Genomic DNA, 20754 nt, shown 5'->3' on the forward strand with positions numbered 1-20754 from the left:
AGCTTTGGGGCAGCAATAGGTGGGTCCTGACCTACTGTGTCCATATAGGGTCTCATTGATGGCTGATAACCATGACCATGCTGATAACCATGACCATAACCAAGACCATGACCATGAGCTCTGAGATCCCAGTCTGGGCAGTAGCTGATCCTATTAAATCCAGCAGCGATGTTGATCCCATTAGCAGCACCCCAACCACCACCAGCTTCTTTGGCGCAGTAATACATGGCCGAGTCCTCGTCCTTCAGGCTGTTCAGCTGCAGCCTCACTGTGCTCTGCCCGTTGTCCCTCGTGATGGTGGCACGGACCTGCAATGCTGGACCATATTCTGTCTCACTACCATCATAGCTAATACCAGCGACCCATTCCAGCCCCTTTCCTGGTGCCTTTCGCATCCACTGCATGGCATAATCACTGATGGTGAACCCTGAGGCCTTGCAGACGAGCCTGAGGCCTCCTGTAGGTGTCTGAAGATCCCTATAGGGTCTCAATGTGGTCTCTATGGGGTCCCTATGTGGTCTATGTTTGATCTCAGTGGGATCCCTATGGAGTCTCAGTGTGATCTCTATAAGATCCCTATGGGGTCTCAATGTGGTCTCTATGGGTTCTCAGTTGGGGTCTCCATGGGATCCCTTTGGGGTCTCAGTATGGTCTCTATGGGATTACTATGGGTTCTCAGTGTGGCCCAGCTCTGTGAGGCCTTGAGTTGTCGGCTCTGTCAACCATCTCCATCCTTCCATCCCACAGGTCTAATGGCGGCCGTGACATTGGACGAGTGCGGAGGCGGCCTCTACACGCCTGGAGGAGGCCTCAGCCTCGTCTGCAAGGCCTCAGGGTTCACCTTCAGCAGCTTTGAGATGTACTGGGTGCGACAGGCACCAGGAAAGGGGCTGGAATGGGTCGCTGGTATTTACAAAGATGGTAGATACACATACTACGCGCCGGCGGTGCAGGGCCGTGCCACCATCACGAGGGACAACGGGCAGAGCACAGTGAGGCTGCAGCTGAACAGCCTGAAGGACGAGGACTCGGCCATGTATTACTGCGCCAAACATGCCTATAGTGGTTGGGGTTATGGGGCTGGTTACATGGACAGCACCTGGTCTCTAATGTCCAGTATTATGGCCATGGTTATCAGCATGGTCATGGTTATCAGTCATCATTGAGACCCAATGGGGACCCTATATGGACGCAGTAGGTCAGGGCCCACCTATTGCTGCCCCAAAGCTTCTTGTGGTGCTGGTTGTGCTGGTTGTGCTCATCGTATGGACGTCACTGCTGGATTTAACGGGATCACAAGAGGAGGCCTCAGCCTCGTCTGCAAGGGCTCAGAGTTCACCTTCAGCAGTTACGCCATGTACTGGGTGCGACAGGCACCAGGAAAGGGGCTGGAATGGGTGGGTGGTATTAAGGGTGATGGTGGCACATTCTACATGCCAGCAGTGAAGGGCCGTGCCACCATCACAAGGGACAACGGGCAGAGCACAGTGGGGCTGCAGCTGAGCAGCCTGAAGGACGAGGACTCGGCCATGTATTACTGCGCCAAAGATGCCTATAGTAGTGGTGGTGCTGGTGCTGGTGCTGCTGGTTATGAGGCTGGTTACATGGACGGCACCTGGGCTCTGATCTCCCAATCTGGGCTCAGGGTGATCCCATTAAATACAGGTACAATATCAATCTCATCAGCATCATCACAGCCCTTCACCATCACGGTGTATTATGTGTCACTACCATCATCCTCAATACCAGCGACGTATTCCAGCCACTTTCCTGGTGCCTGTCGCACCCAGAGCCTGCCATAAGTGCTGATGGGTATGGATCTGGATAAAGATACTATGATTCACATGGTCATGGACATGGTTATCAGCTTGGTCATGGTCATGGTCATGGTCATGGTCATGGTCATGGTTATGGGTGTGAAGGCCAAGGACTCAGCCAGCAATTACTGCACCAAAGGTGACGATGGTGGTGGTGCTTATTATGGTTGTGATGCTGGTTCAATGGATGGCAGCTGGGCTCTGATCTGCCATTCTGGGCTCAGGTTGATCCCATTAAATCCAGCAGCGGCGTCGATCTCAGCAGCACCAGCCCAACTACTCCTACCAGCCTCTTTGGTGCAGAAATATGTGGCCGAGTCCTCGTCCTTCAGGCTGTTCAGCTGCAGCCTCACTGTGCTCTGCCCGTTGTCCCTCGTGATGGTGGCACGGCCCTTCACCGCCGGTGCGTAGAATGTGTCACCATCATCCTCAATTCCAGCAACCCATTCCAGCCCCTTTCCTGGTGCCTGTCGCACCCACTGCATGGCATGATCACTGAAGGTGAACCCTGAGCCCTTGCAGACGAGGCTGAGGCCTCCTCCGGGCGTGTAGAGGCCGCCTCCGGACTCATCCAAGGTCACAGCCGCCATTAGACCTGTGGGATGGAAAGGATGGAGAAGTGAAGAACCTTAGAGAGATGTCTCTATAGGAACTCAATGCGATGCCTATGAGGTTGCTGTGGGGTCTCAATCAGGTCCTTATGGGATCTCTATGGGGTTTTGTCTGTAAGGCCTGGAGGAAGGCTCAGCTTCGTCTGCAAGGCCTCAGGGTTCATCTTCAGTGATTATGGCATCCAGTGGGTGCGACAGGCACCAGGAAAGGGGCTGGAATACGTCGCTGGTATTTACAAAGATGGTAGTAGCACAAACTACGGGACAGCAGTGAAGGGCCGTGCCACCATCACAAGGGACAACGGGCAGAGCACAGTGAGGCTGCAGCTGAACAGCCTGAAGGACGAGGACTCGGCCATGTATTACTGCACCAAACATGCTGGTAGTGGTGCTTGGGCTGGTTGTGTTCATTGCATCAACGTGGCTGCTGGATTTAATGGAATCACCCACAGCCCAGACTGGGAGAGGTTATCAGCATGGTTATGGTTATCAGCCATCAGTGAGTCCCAATGGGGACCCTATATGGACACAGTAGGTCAGGACCCACCTATTGCTGCCCCAAAGCTTCTTGTGGTGCTGGTTGTGCTGGTTGTGCTCATCGTATGGATGTCACTGCTGGATTTAATGGGATCAACATGAGTCCAGAATGGCAGATCAGAGCACAGGTGGTGTCCATGTCACCAGCATCGTCACCAGCACTATTAGCACTATAACCATAAGCACCTTTGGCGCAGTAATACATGGCCGAGTCCTCGTCCTTCAGGCTGTTCAGCTGCAGCCTCACTGTGCTCTGCCCGTTGTCCCTCGTGATGGTGGCACGGCCCTGCACCGCCGGCGCGTAGTATGTGCTACTACCAGCATCATTAATACCACCGACCCATTCCAGCCCCTTTCCTGGTGCCTGTCGCACCCACTGCATGGCATAACTGCTGAAGGTGAACCCTGAGGCCTTGCAGACAAGGCTGAGGCCTCCTACAGGCCTTGCAGATAAGACTCCATAGAGATCCCATAAGGACCTCATTGAGACACCACAATGATCCCATAGGCATCACATTGAGTTCCCTTAGAGATATCATTGAGACCCTATTGAGATCCTGAAGAGAATGGATAGAAACCTCATTAAGACCCTACTGAGAACCCACTGAGACCCCATAGGGATCCAACAGAGACCACACTGAGACCCCATAGGGATCTCCAGACACCCATAGGAGGCCTCAGCCTCGTCTGCAAGGGCTCAGGGTTCACCTTCAGCAGTTATCCCATGTTCTGGGTGCGACAGGCACCAGGAAAGGGGCCGCAATGGGTCGCTGGTATTCAGAATGATGGTAGTTACACATACTACGCGCCGGTGGTGCAGGGCCGTGCCACCATCACGAGGGACAACGGGCAGAGCACAGTGAGGCTGCAGCTGAACAGCCTGAAGGACGAGGACTCGGCCACGTATTACTGCGCCAAATGTGCTTATGCTGGTGGTTATGATTATGCTGATAGGATCGAGGTCGATGCTGGATTTAATGGAATCACCCAGAGCCCAGTATGGCAGATCAGAGCCCAGGTGGCGTCCATGTAACCAGCCTCATCACCAGCAGCACCAGCACCACCACCACCACTAAAGGCATTTTTGGCGCAGTAATACATGGCCGAGTCCTCGTCCTTCAGGCTGTTCAGCTGCAGCCTCACTGTGCTCTGCCCGTTGTCCCTCGTGATGGTGGCACGGCCCTGCACCACCGGCGAGTAGTATTTGCTACTGCCACTAGGACTGCTAATACCAGTGACCCATTCCAGCCCCTTTCCTGGTGCCTGTCGCACCCAGAACATGTCAAAGCTGCTGAAGGTGAACCCTGAGCCCTTGCAGACGAGGCTGAGGCCTCCTCCAGGTGCGTAGAGGCCACCTCCGGACTCGTCCATTGTCACGGCCGCCATTAGACATGTGGGATGGAAGGGATGGAGAGGGTTGATGTAGCCGCCAACTCAAGGCCTCACAGAGCTGGGCCTGTGGGACCATAAAGGGATCCCATAGAGACCACACTGAGACCCCATAGGGATACCATTGACACCCCACAACGACCATATAGAGACCTACTGAGATGTCATTGAGAACCCAAGTGATGTCACTGAAACCCCATAGTGACCCTGTAGAGACCCCATAGAGATCCCATTGGGACATCATGGAGAGTCCTTAGCAACCCAATAGGCAACGCATTGAGTTCCCTAAGAGACACCATTGACACCCCATTGAGATCCTGAAGAGAATGGATAGAAACCTCATTGAGACCCTACTGAGAACCCACTGAGACCCCATAGGGATCCAACAGAGATGACACTGAGACCCTGTTGGGATCTCCAGACACCCATAGGAGGGCTCAGCCTCGTCTGCAAGGCCTCAGGGTTCACCTTCAGCAGTTATGCCATGCAGTGGGTGCGACAGGCACCAGGAAAGGGGCTGGAATGGGTCGCTGGTATTAATGGTGCTGGTAGTAGCACATACTACGCGCCGGCGGTGAAGGGCCGTGCCACCATCACGAGGGACAACGGGCAGAGCACAGTGAGGCTGCAGCTGAACAGCCTGAAGGACGAGGACTCGGCCATGTATTACTGCACCAAACGTGCTGATGGTTGGTACGCTGCTGCTTATGGTGCTGGTGATGAGGCTGGTTACATGGACACCACCTGGGCTCTGATCTGCCATTCTGGGCTGATAACCATGGCCATAATACTGGACATTAGAGCCCAGGTGCCGTCCATGTAACCAGCCTCATAACCCCAACCACCACCAGCACTTTTGGTGCAGTAATACATGGCCGAGTCCTCGTCCTTCAGGCTGTTCAGCTGCAGCCTCACTGTGCTCTGCCCGTTATCCCTCGTGATGGTGGCACGGCCCTGCACCGCCGGCGCGTATCTTGTGGTACTACCACCACTATTAATACCAGCGACATATTCCAGCCCCTTTCCTGGTGCCTGTCGCACCCATCCCATGCCATAACTGCTGAAGGTGAACCCTGAGGCCTTGCAGATGAGGCTGAGCCCTCGTATGATTGTCTGAAGATCCCTATAGGGTCTCCGTGTGGTCTCTATGGGATCCCTATGGGGTTCTCAAATCTCCTTCCTCCATATAGAAGCCTGCACAGCCGCCCCATCCATCCCTGTGTCCCCCCATGACTCCTCATACCCCCATCTCCCTCCATCCCCATGCTGTGCTGCTCTGTCACCCACTCGATGCTGTCAGCAGCCCCCAGCAGCTGCTCAGCCCCAGCTGGGCCCAGCTCAGCTCTATTTTGGGGCAGGAAACCACATTTCTTTCAGTCCTGTCTGAACCCCGCGCTGTGCCGGCAGATGGAGCAGCTGTGGGTGATGCTCCACGTTGTCTTTCTCAGCCTGATTTTGTCCCTTTTCCTTCTATTTCTATCAGATTTTCTATGCAGCTGTTGCTCCATTGGGACACCAGGGTCTGTCACTGGGGGGCTTGCGCCACACAAACCCATTTGGATGCCCCATAGGGTCCTCATAGAGACCCCAGAGAGGCCCCACTGAGGCCCAACCCCATCCCATGGGTCCATCATTTCCACCAGCCCCATTGCTGTACATATACCCATATAAATATCCATGTCCATGTTCATAACCACGACCATCTGTATCACCGTATCCATCTCCATCCCTTCTGAGATCTCAGTGGAGTCTCCATGGATCTCTATGGTGTGCCTATGGGATCTCTACTGAGTCTCCATGGGGGCTCAGCATAGTCTCTATGAGATCTCAGTGGGGTCTCTATGAGATCTGAACCTGCTCCCTATGGAGACATTGTGGGGTCTGAATGGGATCTCAGTGGAGGTTGTGGGAGGGCTCAGCCTCGTCTGCAAGGGCTCAGGGTTCACCTTCAGCAGCTTTGAGATGTACTGGGTGCGACAGGCACCAGGAAAGGGGCTGGAATGGGTCGCTGGTATTAGTAGTGGTGGTGGTAGCACATACTACGCACCGGCAGTGAAGGGCCGTGCCACCATCACGAGGGACAACGGGCAGAGCACAGTGAGGCTGCAGCTGAACAGCCTGAAGGACGAGGACTCGGCCACGTATTACTGCACCAAATGTGTTCACGGTGGTTGGCCTGCTGCTGATGAGATCAACGTCACTCGTGGATTTAATGGGATCAGCCATTGCCCAGAATGGGAGCTGGGAGGTGAAGTGTCACACAGTGTGTGGGGATGGGTGTGGGTAGGGATAGTACGATGCAGATGGTCGTGGTCATGGTTATGGTCATGGTTATGGACACGGTTATTGTCATGGTCATGGTAATGAACACAGTTATGGTCATGGCATTGGATATACTCATGGTCTTGGTTATGGTCATGGTTATAGTAATGGTCATGGTCATGGTTATGGTTATGCTGATGGATATGGATATGGATGTAGATATTGATATGGACGTGGATATGGATATGGATATTGATGTGGATGTTGATGTGGATGTTGCTATGGATGTTGATATGGATATGGATGTGGATGTGGATATGGATGTTGATGTTGATATGGATGTTTATATGGATATGGATGCGGATGTTGATGTGGATGTGGATATTCCCCCCGCTGTCTGTGGTGTCTGACACCATCAATCCAGGATCAGCATCGATGTGATCGACACTGACTTACACTGTGGGCTCAGCTCCAGCACTTGGGCTCTGAGCTCCCAGTCTGGGCAATGGTTGATCCCATTAAATCCAGCAGCGACGTCGATCTCATAAGCAGTGTAACCACCACTATCATAACCTCTGGCGCAGTAATACGTGGCCGAGTCCTCGTCCTTCAGGCTGTTCAGCTGCAGCCTCACTGTGCTCTGCCCGTTGTCCCTCGTGATGGTGGCACGGCCCTGCACCGCCGGCATGTAGAATGTGGGACTACCATCATCCTCAATACCAGCGACGTATTCCAGCCCCTTTCCTGGTGCCTGTCGCACCCATCCCATGCCATAATCACTGAAGGTGAACCCTGAGCCCTTGCAGACGAGGCTGAGCCCTCCTAGAGGCCTTACAAACGAGACCCCATTGAGAACCATAGGGATGTCATGGAGACACCATAACAATCCCATAGAGACCACAATGAGACCCAGTTGGAAAACCATAGAGACCACACTGAGACTTGATAGGGATCCCATAGAGACCACATTGAGACCCCATAGGGATCTTCAGACAGCTGGAAAAGGGCTCAGCCTCGTCTGCAAGGGCTCAGGGTTCACCTTCAGCGATTATGGCATGTTGTGGGTGCGACAGGCACCAGGAAAGGGGCTGGAATGGGTCGCTGGTATTAATGGTGCTGGTAGTAGCACATACTACGCGCCGGCGGTGAAGGGCCGTGCCACCATCACGAGGTACAACGGGCAGAGCACAGTGAGGCTGCAGCTGAACAGCATGAAGGACGAGGACTCGGCCACGTATTACTGCGCCAAAGGTGCTTATGGTTATAGTGCTAATAGTGCTGGTGATGAGGCTGGTGACAAGGACGCCACCTGTGCTCTGATCTGCCATTCTGGGCTCAGGTTGATCCCATTAAATCCAGCAGTGACGTCGATGCTATAAGCATCATCACAACCACCAGCATAAGCACATTTGGTGCAGTAATATAAGGCCGAGTCCTCGTCCTTCAGGCTGTTCAGCTGCAGCCTCACTGTGCTCTGCCCGTTGTCCCTCATGATGGTGGCACGGCCCTCCACTGCTGGCCCATACACTGTGTTACCACCATCATTCCTAATACTAGCGACCCATTCCAGCCCCTTTCCTGGTGCCTGTCGCACCCACTGCATGGTATAATCACTGAAGGTGAACCCTGAGGCCTTGCAGACGAGGCTGAGGCCTCCTCTGGGTGTCTGAAGATCCCTATGGGGTCTCAGTGTGGTCTCTATGGGTTCCCTATGTGGTCTATGTTTGACCTCAGTGGCATCCCTATGGAGTCTCAGTGTGGTCTCTATGGGTTCTCAGTTGGGGTCTCCATGGGATCCCTGTAGGGTCTCAGTGTGGTCTCTATATGATCCCTATGGATTATCAGTTGGGTCTCTATGGGATCCCTTTGGGGTCTCAGTGTGGTCTCTATGGGATTCCTATGGGGTCTCAGTGTGGCCCGGCTAAGTGTGGCCTTGAGTTGTCAGTTCCATTAACCCCCTCCATCCCATCCATCCCACAGGTCTAATGGCGGCCGTGACGTTGGACGAGTCCGGAGGCGGCCTCTACACGCCTGGAGGAGCCGTCAGCCTCGTCTGCAAGGCCTCAGGGTTCACCTTCAGCAGTTATGGCATGGGATGGGTGCGACAGGCACCAGGAAAGGGGCTGGAATACGTCGCTGGTATTAGGTATGATGGTGGTAGCACATGGTACGCACCGGTGGTGCAGGGCCGTGCCACCATCACGAGGGACAACGTGCAGAGCACAGTGAGGCTGCAGCTGAACAGCCTGAAGGACGAGGACTCGGCCACGTATTACTGCGCCAAACATGCTGATGGTGGTGCTGGTGCTGGTGGTTTTTGTGGTGCTGGTTATGCTGCTGGTTACATGGACGCCACCTGTGCTCTGCTCTGCCATTCTGGGCTCATGTTGATCCCATTAAATCCAGCAGTGACGTCCATACGATGAGCACAACCAGCACAACCTGCACCACAAGAAGCTTTGGGGCAGCAAAGCTTCGTCTGCAAGGCCTCAGGGTTCACCTTCAGTGATTATGGCATGATGTGGGTGCGACAGGCACCAGGAAAGGGGCTGGAATACGTCGCTGGTATTTACAAAGATGGTAGTAGCACAAACTACGGGACAGCAGTGAAGGGCCGTGCCACCATCACAAGGGACAACGGGCAGAGCACAGTGAGGCTGCAGCTGAACAGCCTGAAGGACGAGGACTCGGCCATGTATTACTGCACAAGGGGTGCTTATAGTGGTGGTTGGCCAGATGCTTCTGAGATCAACGTTGCTGCTGCACTGAATGTGATCAGCCATTGCCCCGATTACACACTGCCCGAAGAGTGTTAATGGTGGTAGTGCTAATAGTGCTGGTTATGAGGCTGGTGACATGGACGGCACCTGGGCTCTGATCAGCCATTGTGGGCTCTGGGTGATCCCATTAAATCCAGCAGTGACGTTGATGTTATAAGCATCATAACCACAATAAGTGCTACAATAACCTCTGGCGCAGTAATACATGGCCGAGTCCTCGTCCTTCAGGCTGCTCAGCTGCAGCCTCACTGTGCTCTGCCCGTTGTCCCTCGTGATGGTGGCACGGCCCTTCACCGCCGGCGCGTAGTATGTGGGACTACCATCATCATCAATACCAGCGACCCATTCCAGCCCCTTTCCTGGTGCCTGTCGCACCCAGTACATGGCATAACTGCTGAAGGTGAACCCTGAGCCCTTGCAGATGAGGCTGAGCCCTCTTATGGTTGTCTGAAGATCCCTATGGGGTCTCAGTGTGGTCTCTATGGGATCCCTATGGGGTTCTCAAATCTCCTTCCTCCATATAGAAGCCTGTACCACCACCCCATCCATCCCTGTGTCCCCCCATGACTCCTCATACCCCCATCTCCCTCCATCCCCATGCTGTGCTGCTCTGTCACCCACTCGATGCTGTCAGCAGCCCCCAGCAGCTGCTCAGCCCCAGCTGGGCCCGGCTCAGCTCTATTTTGGGGCAGGAAACCAAAATTTCTTTCAGTCCCGTCTGAACCCTGCGCTGTGCCGGCAGATGGAGCAGCTGTGGGTGATGCGCCACGTTGGCTTTCCCAGCCTGATTTTGTCCCTTTTCCTTCTATTTTTATCAGCTTTTCTTTGCAGCTGTTGCTCCATTGGGACACCAGGGTCTGTCACTGGGGTCTTGCGCCACACAAACCCATTTGGATGCCCCATAGGGTCCTCATAGAGACCACAAAGAGGCCCCACTGAGGCCCAACCCCATCCCATGGGTCCATCATTTCCACCAGCCCCATTGCTGGACAGATACCCATATAAATATCCATGTCCATGTTCATAACCACAACCATCTGCATCACCGTATCCATCTCCATCTCCATCCCTTCTGAGATCTTAGTGGAGTCTCCATGGATCTCTATGGGGTCTCTATGTGATCTCTACTGAGTCTCCATGGGGGCTCAGCATAGTCTCTATGAGACCTCAGTGGGGTCTCTATGAGATCTGAACCTGCTCCCTATGGAGACATTGTGGGGTCTGAATGGGATCTCAGTGGAGGTCGTGGGAGGGCTCAGCCTCGTCTGCAAGGGCTCAGGGTTCACCTTCAGCAGCTTTGAGATGTACTGGGTGCGACAGGCACCAGGAAAGGGGCTGGAATGGGTCGCTGGTATTAGTAGTGGTGGTGGTAGCACATACTACGCACCGGCGGTGAAGGGCCGTGCCACCATCACGAGGGACAACGGGCAGAGCACAGTGAGGCTGCAGCTGAACAGCCTGAAGGACGAGGACTCGGCCATGTATTACTGCACCAAAAGTGCTTATGGTGCTGGTAGTGGTTGGGGTTCTGTTGCTTATGGGATTGATGTCGCTGCTGGATACAGATACTACAATGCAGATGGTCATGGCCATGGTTATGGTTATGTTCATAGTCATCAGCATGGTCATGGTCATGGTTATGCTGACAGATATAGATGTGCATATTGATATGTATGTGGATGTTGATGTGGATATGGATATGGATATGGATATTGATGTTGATGTTGATGTGGATGTGGATATGGATATGGATGTTGATGTGGATATGGATATGGATGTGGATATAGATATGGACGTGGATATGGATGTTTATATGGATATGGGTGTTGATGTGGATGTGGATGTGGATATGGATGTTGATGTGGATGTGGATGTGGATGTTCTCACCCCTGTTGTGGTGTCTGACACCATCAATCCAGGATCAGCATCGATGTGATCGACACTGGCTCACACTGATGGCTCAGCTCCAGCCCTGGGCTCTGAGCTCCCAGTCTGGGCAATGGCTGTTCCCATTAAATCCAGCAGCCACGTTGATCTTAGTAGCACCAGCCCAACCACTACCACCATCAGCACGTTTGGCGCAGTAATACATGGCCGAGTCCTCGTCCTTCAGGCTGTTCAGCTGCAGCCTCACTGTGCTCTGCCCGTTGTCCCTCGTGATGGTGGCACGGCCCTTCACTGCTGGCGCGTATCTTGTGGTACTACCAGCACCATTAATACCAGCGACATATTCCAGCCCCTTTCCTGGTGCCTGTCGCACCCAGTACATGGCATAACTGCTGAAGGTGAACCCTGAGGCCTTGCAGACGAGGCTGAGGCCTCCTACAGGCCTTGCAGATTAGACTCCATAGAGATCCCATAAGGAACTCATTGAGACACCACAATGATCCCATAGGCATCACATTGAGTTCCCTTAGAGATATCATTGAGACCCTATTGAGATCCTGAAGAGAATGGATAGAAACCTCATTAAGACCCTACTGAAAACCCACTGAGACCCCATAGGGATCCAACAGAGACCACACTGAGACCCCATAGGGATCTCCAGACACCCATAGGAGGCCTCAGCCTCGTCTGCAAGGGCTCAGGGTTCACCTTCAGCAGTTATGCCATGCAGTGGGTGCGACAGGCACCAGGAAAGGGGCCGCAATGGGTCACTGGTATTCAGAATGATGGTAGTTACACATACTACGCGCCGGTGGTGCAGGGCCGTGCCACCATCACGAGGGACAACGGGCAGAGCACAGTGAGGCTGCAGCTGAACAGCCTGAAGGACGAGGACTCAGCCATGTATTACTGCGCCAAACATGCTGATGGTGGTGCTGGTGCTGGTGGTTATTGTGGTGCTGGTTATGATGCTGGTTACATGGACGCCACCTGTGCTCTGCTCTGCCATTCTGGGCTCAGGTTGATCCCATTAAATCCAGCAGTGACGTCCATACGATGAGCACAACCAGCACAACCAGCACCACAAGAAGCTTTGGGGCAGCAATAGGTGGGTCCTGACCTACTGTGTCCATATAGGGTCCCCATTGGGTCTCAGTGATGGCTGATAACCATAACCGTGCTGATAACCATGACCATGACCACGAGCTCTAAGATCCCAGTCTGGGCAGTAGCTGATCCTATTAAATCCAGCAGTGACGCCGATCCCATTAGCAGCATCCCAACCACCACCAGCTTCTTTGGCGCAGTAATACATGGCCGAGTCCTCGTCCTTCAGGCTGTTCAGCTGCAGCCTCACTGTGCTCTGCCCGTTGTCCCTCGTGATGGTGGCACGGCCCTGCACCGCTGGACCATATTCTGTCTCACTACCATCATAGCTAATACCAGCGACCCATTCCAGCCCCTTTCCTGGTGCCTGTCGCACCCACATCATGCCTTTATCACTGAAGGTGAACCCTGAGGCCTTGCAGATGAGCCTGAGCCCTCCTGTGGGTGTCTGAAGATCCCTATGGGGTCTCAGTGTGGTCTCTATGGGATTACTGTAGGGTGTATGTGTGATCTCAGTGGGATCCCTGTGGGGTCTCAGTGTGGTGACTATATGATCCCTATGGGTTATCAGTTGGATCTCCATGGGATCCCTGTGGGGTCTCAGTTAGGTCCAGCTCTGTGAGGCCTTGAGTTGGCGGCTACATTAACCCCCTCCATCCCTTCCATCCCACAGGTCTAATGGCGGCTGTGACGTTGGATGAGTCCGGAGGCGGCCTCTACGCGCCTGGAGGAGGCCTCAGCCTCGTCTGCAAGGGCTCAGGGTTCACCTTCAGCAGCTTTGAGATGTACTGGGTGCGACAGGCACCAGGAAAGGGGCTGGAATGGGTCGCTGGTATTAGTTATAGTAGTGGTAGCACATACTACGCGCCAGCGGTGCAGGGCCGTGCCACCATCACGAGGGACAACGGGCAGAGCACAGTGAGGCTGCAGCTGAACAGCCTGAAGGACGAGGACTCGGCCATGTATTACTGCACCAAAGATGCTTATGGTGCTGGTAGTGGTTGGGGTTATGTTGCTTATGGGATCGATGTCGCTGCTGGATACAGATACTACAATGCAGATGGTCATGGTTATGGTTATGGTTACACTGAAAGATTTGGTATGGATGTGGATACTGATATGGATGTTTATATGGATATGGATGTTGATGTGGATGTGGATGTGGATGTTGATGTGGATGTGGATGTGGATGTGGATGTGGATGTGGATGTGGATGTGGATGTGGATGTTCCCACCCCTGTTGTGGTGTCTGACACCATCAATCCACGACCAGCATCAATGCAATCAACACTGACTCACACTGTGGGCTCAGCTCCTGCACCTGGGCTCTGAGCTCCCAGTCTGGGCAATGGCTGATCCCATTCAGTCCAGTACAGACGTCGATGTCATTAGCAGCATAACCACCACTATAATAACCTCTGGCGCAGTAATACATGGCCGAGTCCTCGTCCTTCAGGCTGTTCAGCTGCAGCCTCACTGTGCTCTGCCCGTTGTCCCTCGTGATGGTGGCACGGCCCTTCACCGCCGGCGCGTATCTTGTGGTACTACCAGCACCATTAATACCAGCAACGTATTCCAGCCCCTTTCCTGGTGCCTGTCGCACCCAGTTCATGCCATAACTGCTGAAGGTGAACCCTGAGCCCTTGCAGACGAGGCTGAGGCCTCCTACAGGCCTTGCAGATAAGACTCCATAGAGATCCCATAAGGACCTCATTGAGACACCACAAGGATCCCATAGGCATCGCATTGAGTTCCCTTAGAGACACCAGTGACACCCCATTGAGATCCTGAAGAGATTGGATAGAAACCTCATTGAGACCCTACTGAGAACCCACTGAGACCCCATAGAGACCCCAAAGAGACGCAGTGAGGTCAGGGTCCTCACTGAGATCCTACAGGGAAACCACAAAGACCACATTGAGACCCCATAGGGATTTTCATACCCCTGGAGGAGGGCTCAGCCTCGTCTGCAAGGCCTCAGGGTTCACCTTCAGCAGCTTTGAGATGTACTGGGTGCGACAGGCACCAGGAAAGGGGCTGGAATGGGTCGCTGGTATTAGTGGTTCTGGTAGTAGCACATACTACGCGCCGGCGGTGCAGGGCCGTGCCACCATCACGAGGGACAACGGGCAGAGCACAGTGAGGCTGCAGCTGAACAGCCTGAAGGACGAGGACTCGGCCATGTATTACTGCGCCAAAAGTGCTTATGGTGCTGGTAGTGGTTGGGGTTCTGTTGCTTATGGGATCGATGTCGCTGCTGGATACAGACGCTACGATGCAGATGGTCATGGTCATCAGCATGGTCATGGTCATGGTTATGGTTATGCTGACAGATATGGATGTGGATGGGGATGCAGAGGTTGATGTGGATATTGATGTGGATATGGATGTGGATATAGATGTGGATGTGGATGTGGATGTTGATGTCGATATGGATGTTGATATGGATGTGAATGTGGATGTGGATGTGGATATTCCCACCCTTGTCTGTGGTAGATGACACCATCAATCCAGGATCAGCATCAATGCAATCACCACTGGCTCACACTGTGGGCTCAGCTCCAGCACCTGGGCTCGGAGCTCCCAGTCTTGGCAATGGCTGATCCCAATAAATCCAGCAGCGACGTCGATCTCATAAGCAGCGTAACCATCACTATAATAACCTCTGGCGCAGTAATACATGGCCGAGTCCTCGTCCTTCAGGCTGTTCAGCTGCAGCCTCACTGTGCTCTGCCCGTTGTCCCTCGTGATGGTCGCACGGCCCTGCACCGCCGGCGCGTAGTATGTGCTACTACCATAAGCAGCACTATTAATACCAGCGACCCATTCCAGCCCCTTTCCTGGTGCCTGTCGCACCCATCCCATGCCATAACTGCTGATGGTGAACCCTGAGCCCTTGCAGACGAGGCTGAGGACTCCTCTGGGCATGTAGAGGCCGCCTCCAGACTCGTCCAACGTCACGGCCGCCATCAGCCCTGTGGGATGGAAAGGATGGAGAAGTGGAGAGCCTTAGAGAGATGTCTCTATGGGAACTCAATGCGATGCCTATGAGGTCTCTGTGGGGTCTTAAAGGGGTCCCTATGGGATCTCTATTGGGTTTTGTCTGTAAGGCCTGGAGGAAGGCTCAGCCTCGTCTGCAAGGGCTCAGGGTTCACCTTCAGTGATTATAGCATGATGTGGGTGCGACAGGCACCAGGAAAGGGGCTGGAATACGTCGCTGGTATTTACAAAGATGGTAGTAGCACAAACTACGGGTCAGCAGTGAAGGGCCGTGCCACCATCACGAGGGACAACGGGCAGAGCACAGTGAGGCTGCAGCTGAACAGCCTGAAGGACGAGGACTCGGCCATGTATTACTGCACAAGGGGTGCTTATAGTGGTGGTTGGCCGGATGCTTCTGAGATCAACGTTGCTGCTGGACTGAATGTGATCAGCCATTGCCCAGATTACACACAGCATGAAGAGTGTTAATGGTGGTAGTGCTAATAGTGCTGGTTATGGGGCTGGTTACATGGACGGCACCTGGGCTCTGATCTGCCAGTCTGGGCTCTGGGTGATCCCATTAAATCCAGCAGCGACGTCGATGCTATAAGCATCATAACCACAATAAGTGCTACAATAACCTCTGGCGCAGTAATACATGGCCGAGTCCTCGTCCTTCAGGCTGTTCAGCTGCAGCCTCACTGTGCTCTGCCCGTTGTCCCTCGTGATGGTGGCACGGCCCTGCACCGCTGGCCCATATTCTGTGTAACCACCAGCACCATTAATACCAGCGACGTATTCCAGCCCCTTTCCTGGTGCCTGTCGCACCCAGTACATGGAGTAACTGCTGAAGGTGAACCCTGAGGCCTTGCAGACGAGGCTGAGCCTTCCTCCAGGCTTTACAGACAAAACCCCATAGAGATCCCATAAGGACCTCATTGAGACCCCACAGCAACCTCATAGGCATCACATTGAGTTCCTATACAGACATCTCTCTAAGGCTCTTCGCTTCTCCATCCTTCCATTCCACAGGGCTGATGGCGGCCGTGACGTTGGACAAGTCTGGAGGCGGCCTCTACGCGCCGGGAGGAGGCCTCAGCCTCGTCTGCAAGGGCTCAGGGTTCAACTTCAGTGATTACACCATGTACTGGGTGCGACAGGCACCAGGAAAGGGGCTGGAATTCGTAGCTGGTATTAGTTTTGGTGATGGTAGAACCACATGGTTCGGGTCAGCGGTGAAGGGCCGTGCCATCATCACGAGGGACAACGGGCAGAGCACAGTGAGGCTGCAGCTGAACAGCCTGAAGGACGAGGACTCGGCCACATATTTCTGCACCAAAGAGGCTGGTAGGAGTAGTTGGGCTGGTGCTGCTGAGATCGACGTCTCAGCTCTATTTAATGGGATCAGCCATTGCCAAGACTGGGAGCTCAGAGCCCAAGTGCTGGAGCTGAGCCCACAGTGTGAACCAGTGTTGATTGCATTTACGCTGATTCTGGATTGATGGTGTCATCTACCACAGACAGGGGTGGGAACATCCACATCCACATCTGTATCCACATCCACATCTATATCCACATCTGTATCCACATCCACATCCATATCCATATCAACATCCACATCCACATCAACATCAACATCAACATCCATATCCATATAAACATCCACATCCACGTCCATATCAATATCCACATCCACATCCACATCCACATCCACATCCATATCCATATCCACATCCACATCAACATCCATATCCATATAAACATCCATATCCACGTCCATATCAATATCCACATCCATATCCATATCCACATCAACATCCACATACATATCAATATGCACATCTATATCTGTCAGCATAACCATGACCATGACCATGCTGATGACTATGACCATAACCATAACCATGGCCATGACCATCTGCATTGTAGTATCTGTATCCAGCAGCGACATCAATCCCATAAGCAACAGAACCCCTACCACCACCACCACTATAGGCATTTTTGGCGCAGTAATACATGGCCGAGTCCTCGTCCTTCAGGCTGTTCAGCTGCAGCCTCACTGTGCTCTGCCCGTTGTCCCTCGTGATGGTGGCACGGCCCTGCACCGCAGGCGCGTAGTATGTGTAACTACCATCATCATAAATACCAGCGACCCATTCCAGCCCCTTTCCTGGTGCCTGTCGCACCCAGTACATGGCATAACTGCTGAAGGTGAACCCTGAGGCCTTGCAGATGAGGCTGAGCCCTCTTATGGGTGTCTGAAGATCCCTATAGGGTCTCCGTGTAGTCTCTATGGGATCCCTATGGGTTCTCAAATCTCCTTCCTCCATATAGAGGCCTGTACCGCTGCCCCATCCATCCCTGTGCCCCCCCATGACTCCTCATACCCCCATCTCCCTCCATCCCCTTGCTGTGCTGCTCTGTCACCCACTCGATGCTGTCAGCAGCCCCCAGCAGCTGCTCAGCCCCAGCTGGGCCCAGCTCAGCTCTATTTTGGGGCAGGAAACCACATTTCTTTCAGTCCTGTCTGAACCCCGCGCTGTGCCGGCAGATGGAGCAGCTGTGGGTGATGCTCCATGTTTTCTTTCCCAGCCTGATTTTGTCCCTTTTCCTTCTATTTCTATCAGATTTTCTATGCAGCTGTTGCTCCAATGGGACACCAGGGGCTGCCACCAGCCCTAAACGGTGCATGGCAGTGGGTTGTGCCTCTTACGGGACCATAAAACGACCCCAGAAGGTTGTGCAGCACAGCCCTGTCTCTATGGGATCACTACAGAGCCTCAGTGTGGTCTCTATGGGATCCCTACGGGGTCTCAGTGTGGCCCAAATGTGTGAGTGGGTCTCAGGTATTTGGTGTGATGGTAGTACCACAAGATACGCGCCAGCGGTGAAGGGCCGTGCCACCATCACGAGGGACAACGGGCAGAGCACAGTGAGGCTGCAGCTGAACAGCCTGAAGGACGAGGACTCGGCCATGTATTACTGCACAAGGGGTGCTTATAGTGGTGGTTGGCCGGATGCTTCTGAGATCAACGTTGCTGCTGCACTGAATGTGATCAGCCATTGCCCAGATTACACACAGCATGAAGAGTGTTAATGGTGGTAGTGCTAATAGTGCTGGTTATGATGCTGGTGACATGGACGGCACCTGGGCTCTGATCTGCCAGTCTGGGCTCTGGGTGATCCCATTAAATCCAGCAGCGACGTCGATGCTATAAGCATCATAACCACAATAAGTGCTACAATAACCTCTGGCGCAGTAATACGTGGCTGAGTCCTCGTCCTTCAGGCTGTTCAGCTGCAGCCTCACTGTGCTCTGCCCGTTGTCCCTCGTGATGGTGGCACGGCCCTTCACCGCCGGCCCATATTCTGTGTAACCACCAGCACCATTAATACCAGCGACGTATTCCAGCCCCTTTCCTGGTGCCTGTCGCACCCAGTACATGGCGTAACTGCTGAAGGTGAACCCTGAGGCCTTGCAGACGAGGCTGAGCCCTCCTCCAGGCCTTACAGACAAAACCCCATAGAGATCCCATTCAGAACTCATTGAGACCCCACAGTGACCTCATAGGAATCGCATTGAGTTCCCATACAGGCATCTATCTAAGGCTCTCCGCTTCTCCATCCTTTCCATCCATCCCACAGGTCTGATGGCGGCCGTGACGTTGGACGAGTCTGGAGGCGGCCTCTACACGCCTGGAGGAGGCCTCAGCCTCGTCTGCAAGGGCTCAGGGTTCACCTTCAGTGATTACACCATGTACTGGGTGCGACAGGCACCAGGAAAGGGGCTGGAATTCGTAGCTGGTATTAGTTTTGGTGATGGTAGAACCACATGGTTCGGGTCAGCAGTGAAGGGCCGTGCCACCATCACGAGGGACAACGGGCAGAGCACAGTGAGACTGCAGCTGAACAGCCTGAAGGACGAGGACTCGGCCATGTATTACTGCGCCAAAGAGGCTGGTAGGAGTAGTTGGGCTGGTGCTGCTGAGATCGACGTCTCTAATGGATTTAATGGGATCAACCTGAGCCCAGAATGGCAGATCAATGCTCAGGTGCCATCCATTGAACCAGCATCACAACCATAATAAGCACCACCACCATCATCACCTTTGGCGCAGTAATAGCTGGCCGAGTCCTTGGCCTTCACACCCATAACCATGACCATGACCATGACCATGACCATGACCATGACCATGACCAAGCTGATAACCATGTCCATGACCATGTGAATCGTAGTATCTTTATCCAGATCCATCCCCATCAGCAGTTATGGCAGGCACTGGGTGAAACAGGCACCAGGAAAGGAGCTGGAATGGGTCGCTGGTATTGAGGATGATGGTAGTGACACATAATACACCATGATGGTGAAGGGCCGTGATGATGCTGATGAGATCGATATTGTACCTGTATTTAATGCGATCACCCAGAGCCCAGATTGGGAGATCAGAGCCCAGGTGCCGTCCATGTAACCAGCCTCATAACCAGCAGCACCAGCACCAGCACCACCACTATAGGCATCTTTGGCGCAGTAATACATGGCCGAGTCCTCGTCCTTCAGGCTGTTCAGCTGCAGCCTCACTGTGCTCTGCCCGTTGTCCCTCGTGATGGTGGCACGGCCCTGCACCGCCGGCGCGTAGAATGTGGCACTACCATCATTGCTAATAAGAGCAACGAATTCCAGCCCCTTTCCTGGTGCCTGTCGCACCCACGTCATGCCATGACTGCTGAAGGTGAACCCTGAGGCCTTGCAGACGAGGATGAGGCCTCCTCCAGGGGTATGAAGATCCCTATGGGGTCTCAATGTGGTCTTTATGGTTTCCCTGTAGGATCTCAGTGAGGACCCTGACCTCACTGCGTCTCTTTGGGGTCTCTATGGGGTCTCAGTGGGTGCTTAGTAGGGTCTTAATAAGGTTTCTATCCAATCTCTTCAGGATCTCAATGGGGTGTCAATGGCGTCTCTAAGGGAACTCAGTGTGATGCCAATGGGATCCTTGTGGTGTCTCAATGAGTTCCTTATGGGATCTCTATGGAGTCTTATCTGCAAGGCCTGTAGGAGGCCTCAGCCTCGTCTGCAAGGCCTCAGGGTTCACCTTCAGTGATTATGCCATGCAGTGGGTGCGACAGGCACCAGGAAAGGGGCTGGAATACGTCGCTGGTATTTATGGTGCTGGTAGTTACACAAGATACGGGTCGGCGGTGCAGGGCCGTGCCACCATCACGAGGGACAACGGGCAGAGCACAGTGAGGCTGCAGCTGAACAGCCTGAAGGACGAGGACTCGGCCACGTATTACTGCGCCAAAGGTGCTTATGCTGGTGGTGGTTGGGCTGTTGCTTCCCAGTTCGACGTCGCTGCTGGATACAGATACTGCGATGCAGATGGT

The 20754-nt window shown here is 53.7% G+C and overlaps 5 pseudogenes and 2 gene segments (V, D, J or C); 4 read left to right on the plus strand and 3 right to left on the minus strand.

The window, feature by feature from the left end:
* The window catches only part of LOC107307035 (Ig mu chain C region-like), a 67640-nt gene extending 52280 nt beyond the window's left edge, over window positions 1-15360 (minus strand). Inside the window, 1 exon segment of the C gene segment in view lies at window positions 15015-15360. Coding sequence covers window positions 15015-15360 — 346 coding nt within the window.
* Window positions 751-1166, plus strand: LOC146751499 (Ig heavy chain V region 6.96-like). The segment is given in 1 exon segment: window positions 751-1166. A coding segment is annotated over 1 exon segment (414 nt).
* Window positions 1979-2409, minus strand: LOC146751500 (Ig heavy chain V region 914 pseudogene; annotated as a pseudogene).
* LOC146751501 (Ig heavy chain V region 6.96 pseudogene) lies at window positions 3663-4353 on the minus strand (annotated as a pseudogene).
* On the plus strand, window positions 8600-9042 carry LOC116652700 (immunoglobulin heavy variable 3-23 pseudogene; annotated as a pseudogene).
* An 847-nt stretch (window positions 15361-16207) lies between the features above and the next one.
* Window positions 16208-16874, plus strand: LOC146751502 (Ig heavy chain V region 6.96 pseudogene; annotated as a pseudogene).
* A 2146-nt stretch (window positions 16875-19020) lies between these two features.
* LOC146751503 (Ig heavy chain V region 6.96 pseudogene) lies at window positions 19021-19457 on the plus strand (annotated as a pseudogene).
* Window positions 19458-20754: the final 1297 nt, after the last annotated feature.

This window comes from Coturnix japonica, unplaced genomic scaffold (genome assembly GCF_054131305.1).
Source record: "Coturnix japonica strain WE unplaced genomic scaffold, WE-NBRP24 Scf083, whole genome shotgun sequence".
NCBI classification, from domain to species: Eukaryota; Metazoa; Chordata; class Aves; order Galliformes; family Phasianidae; genus Coturnix; species Coturnix japonica.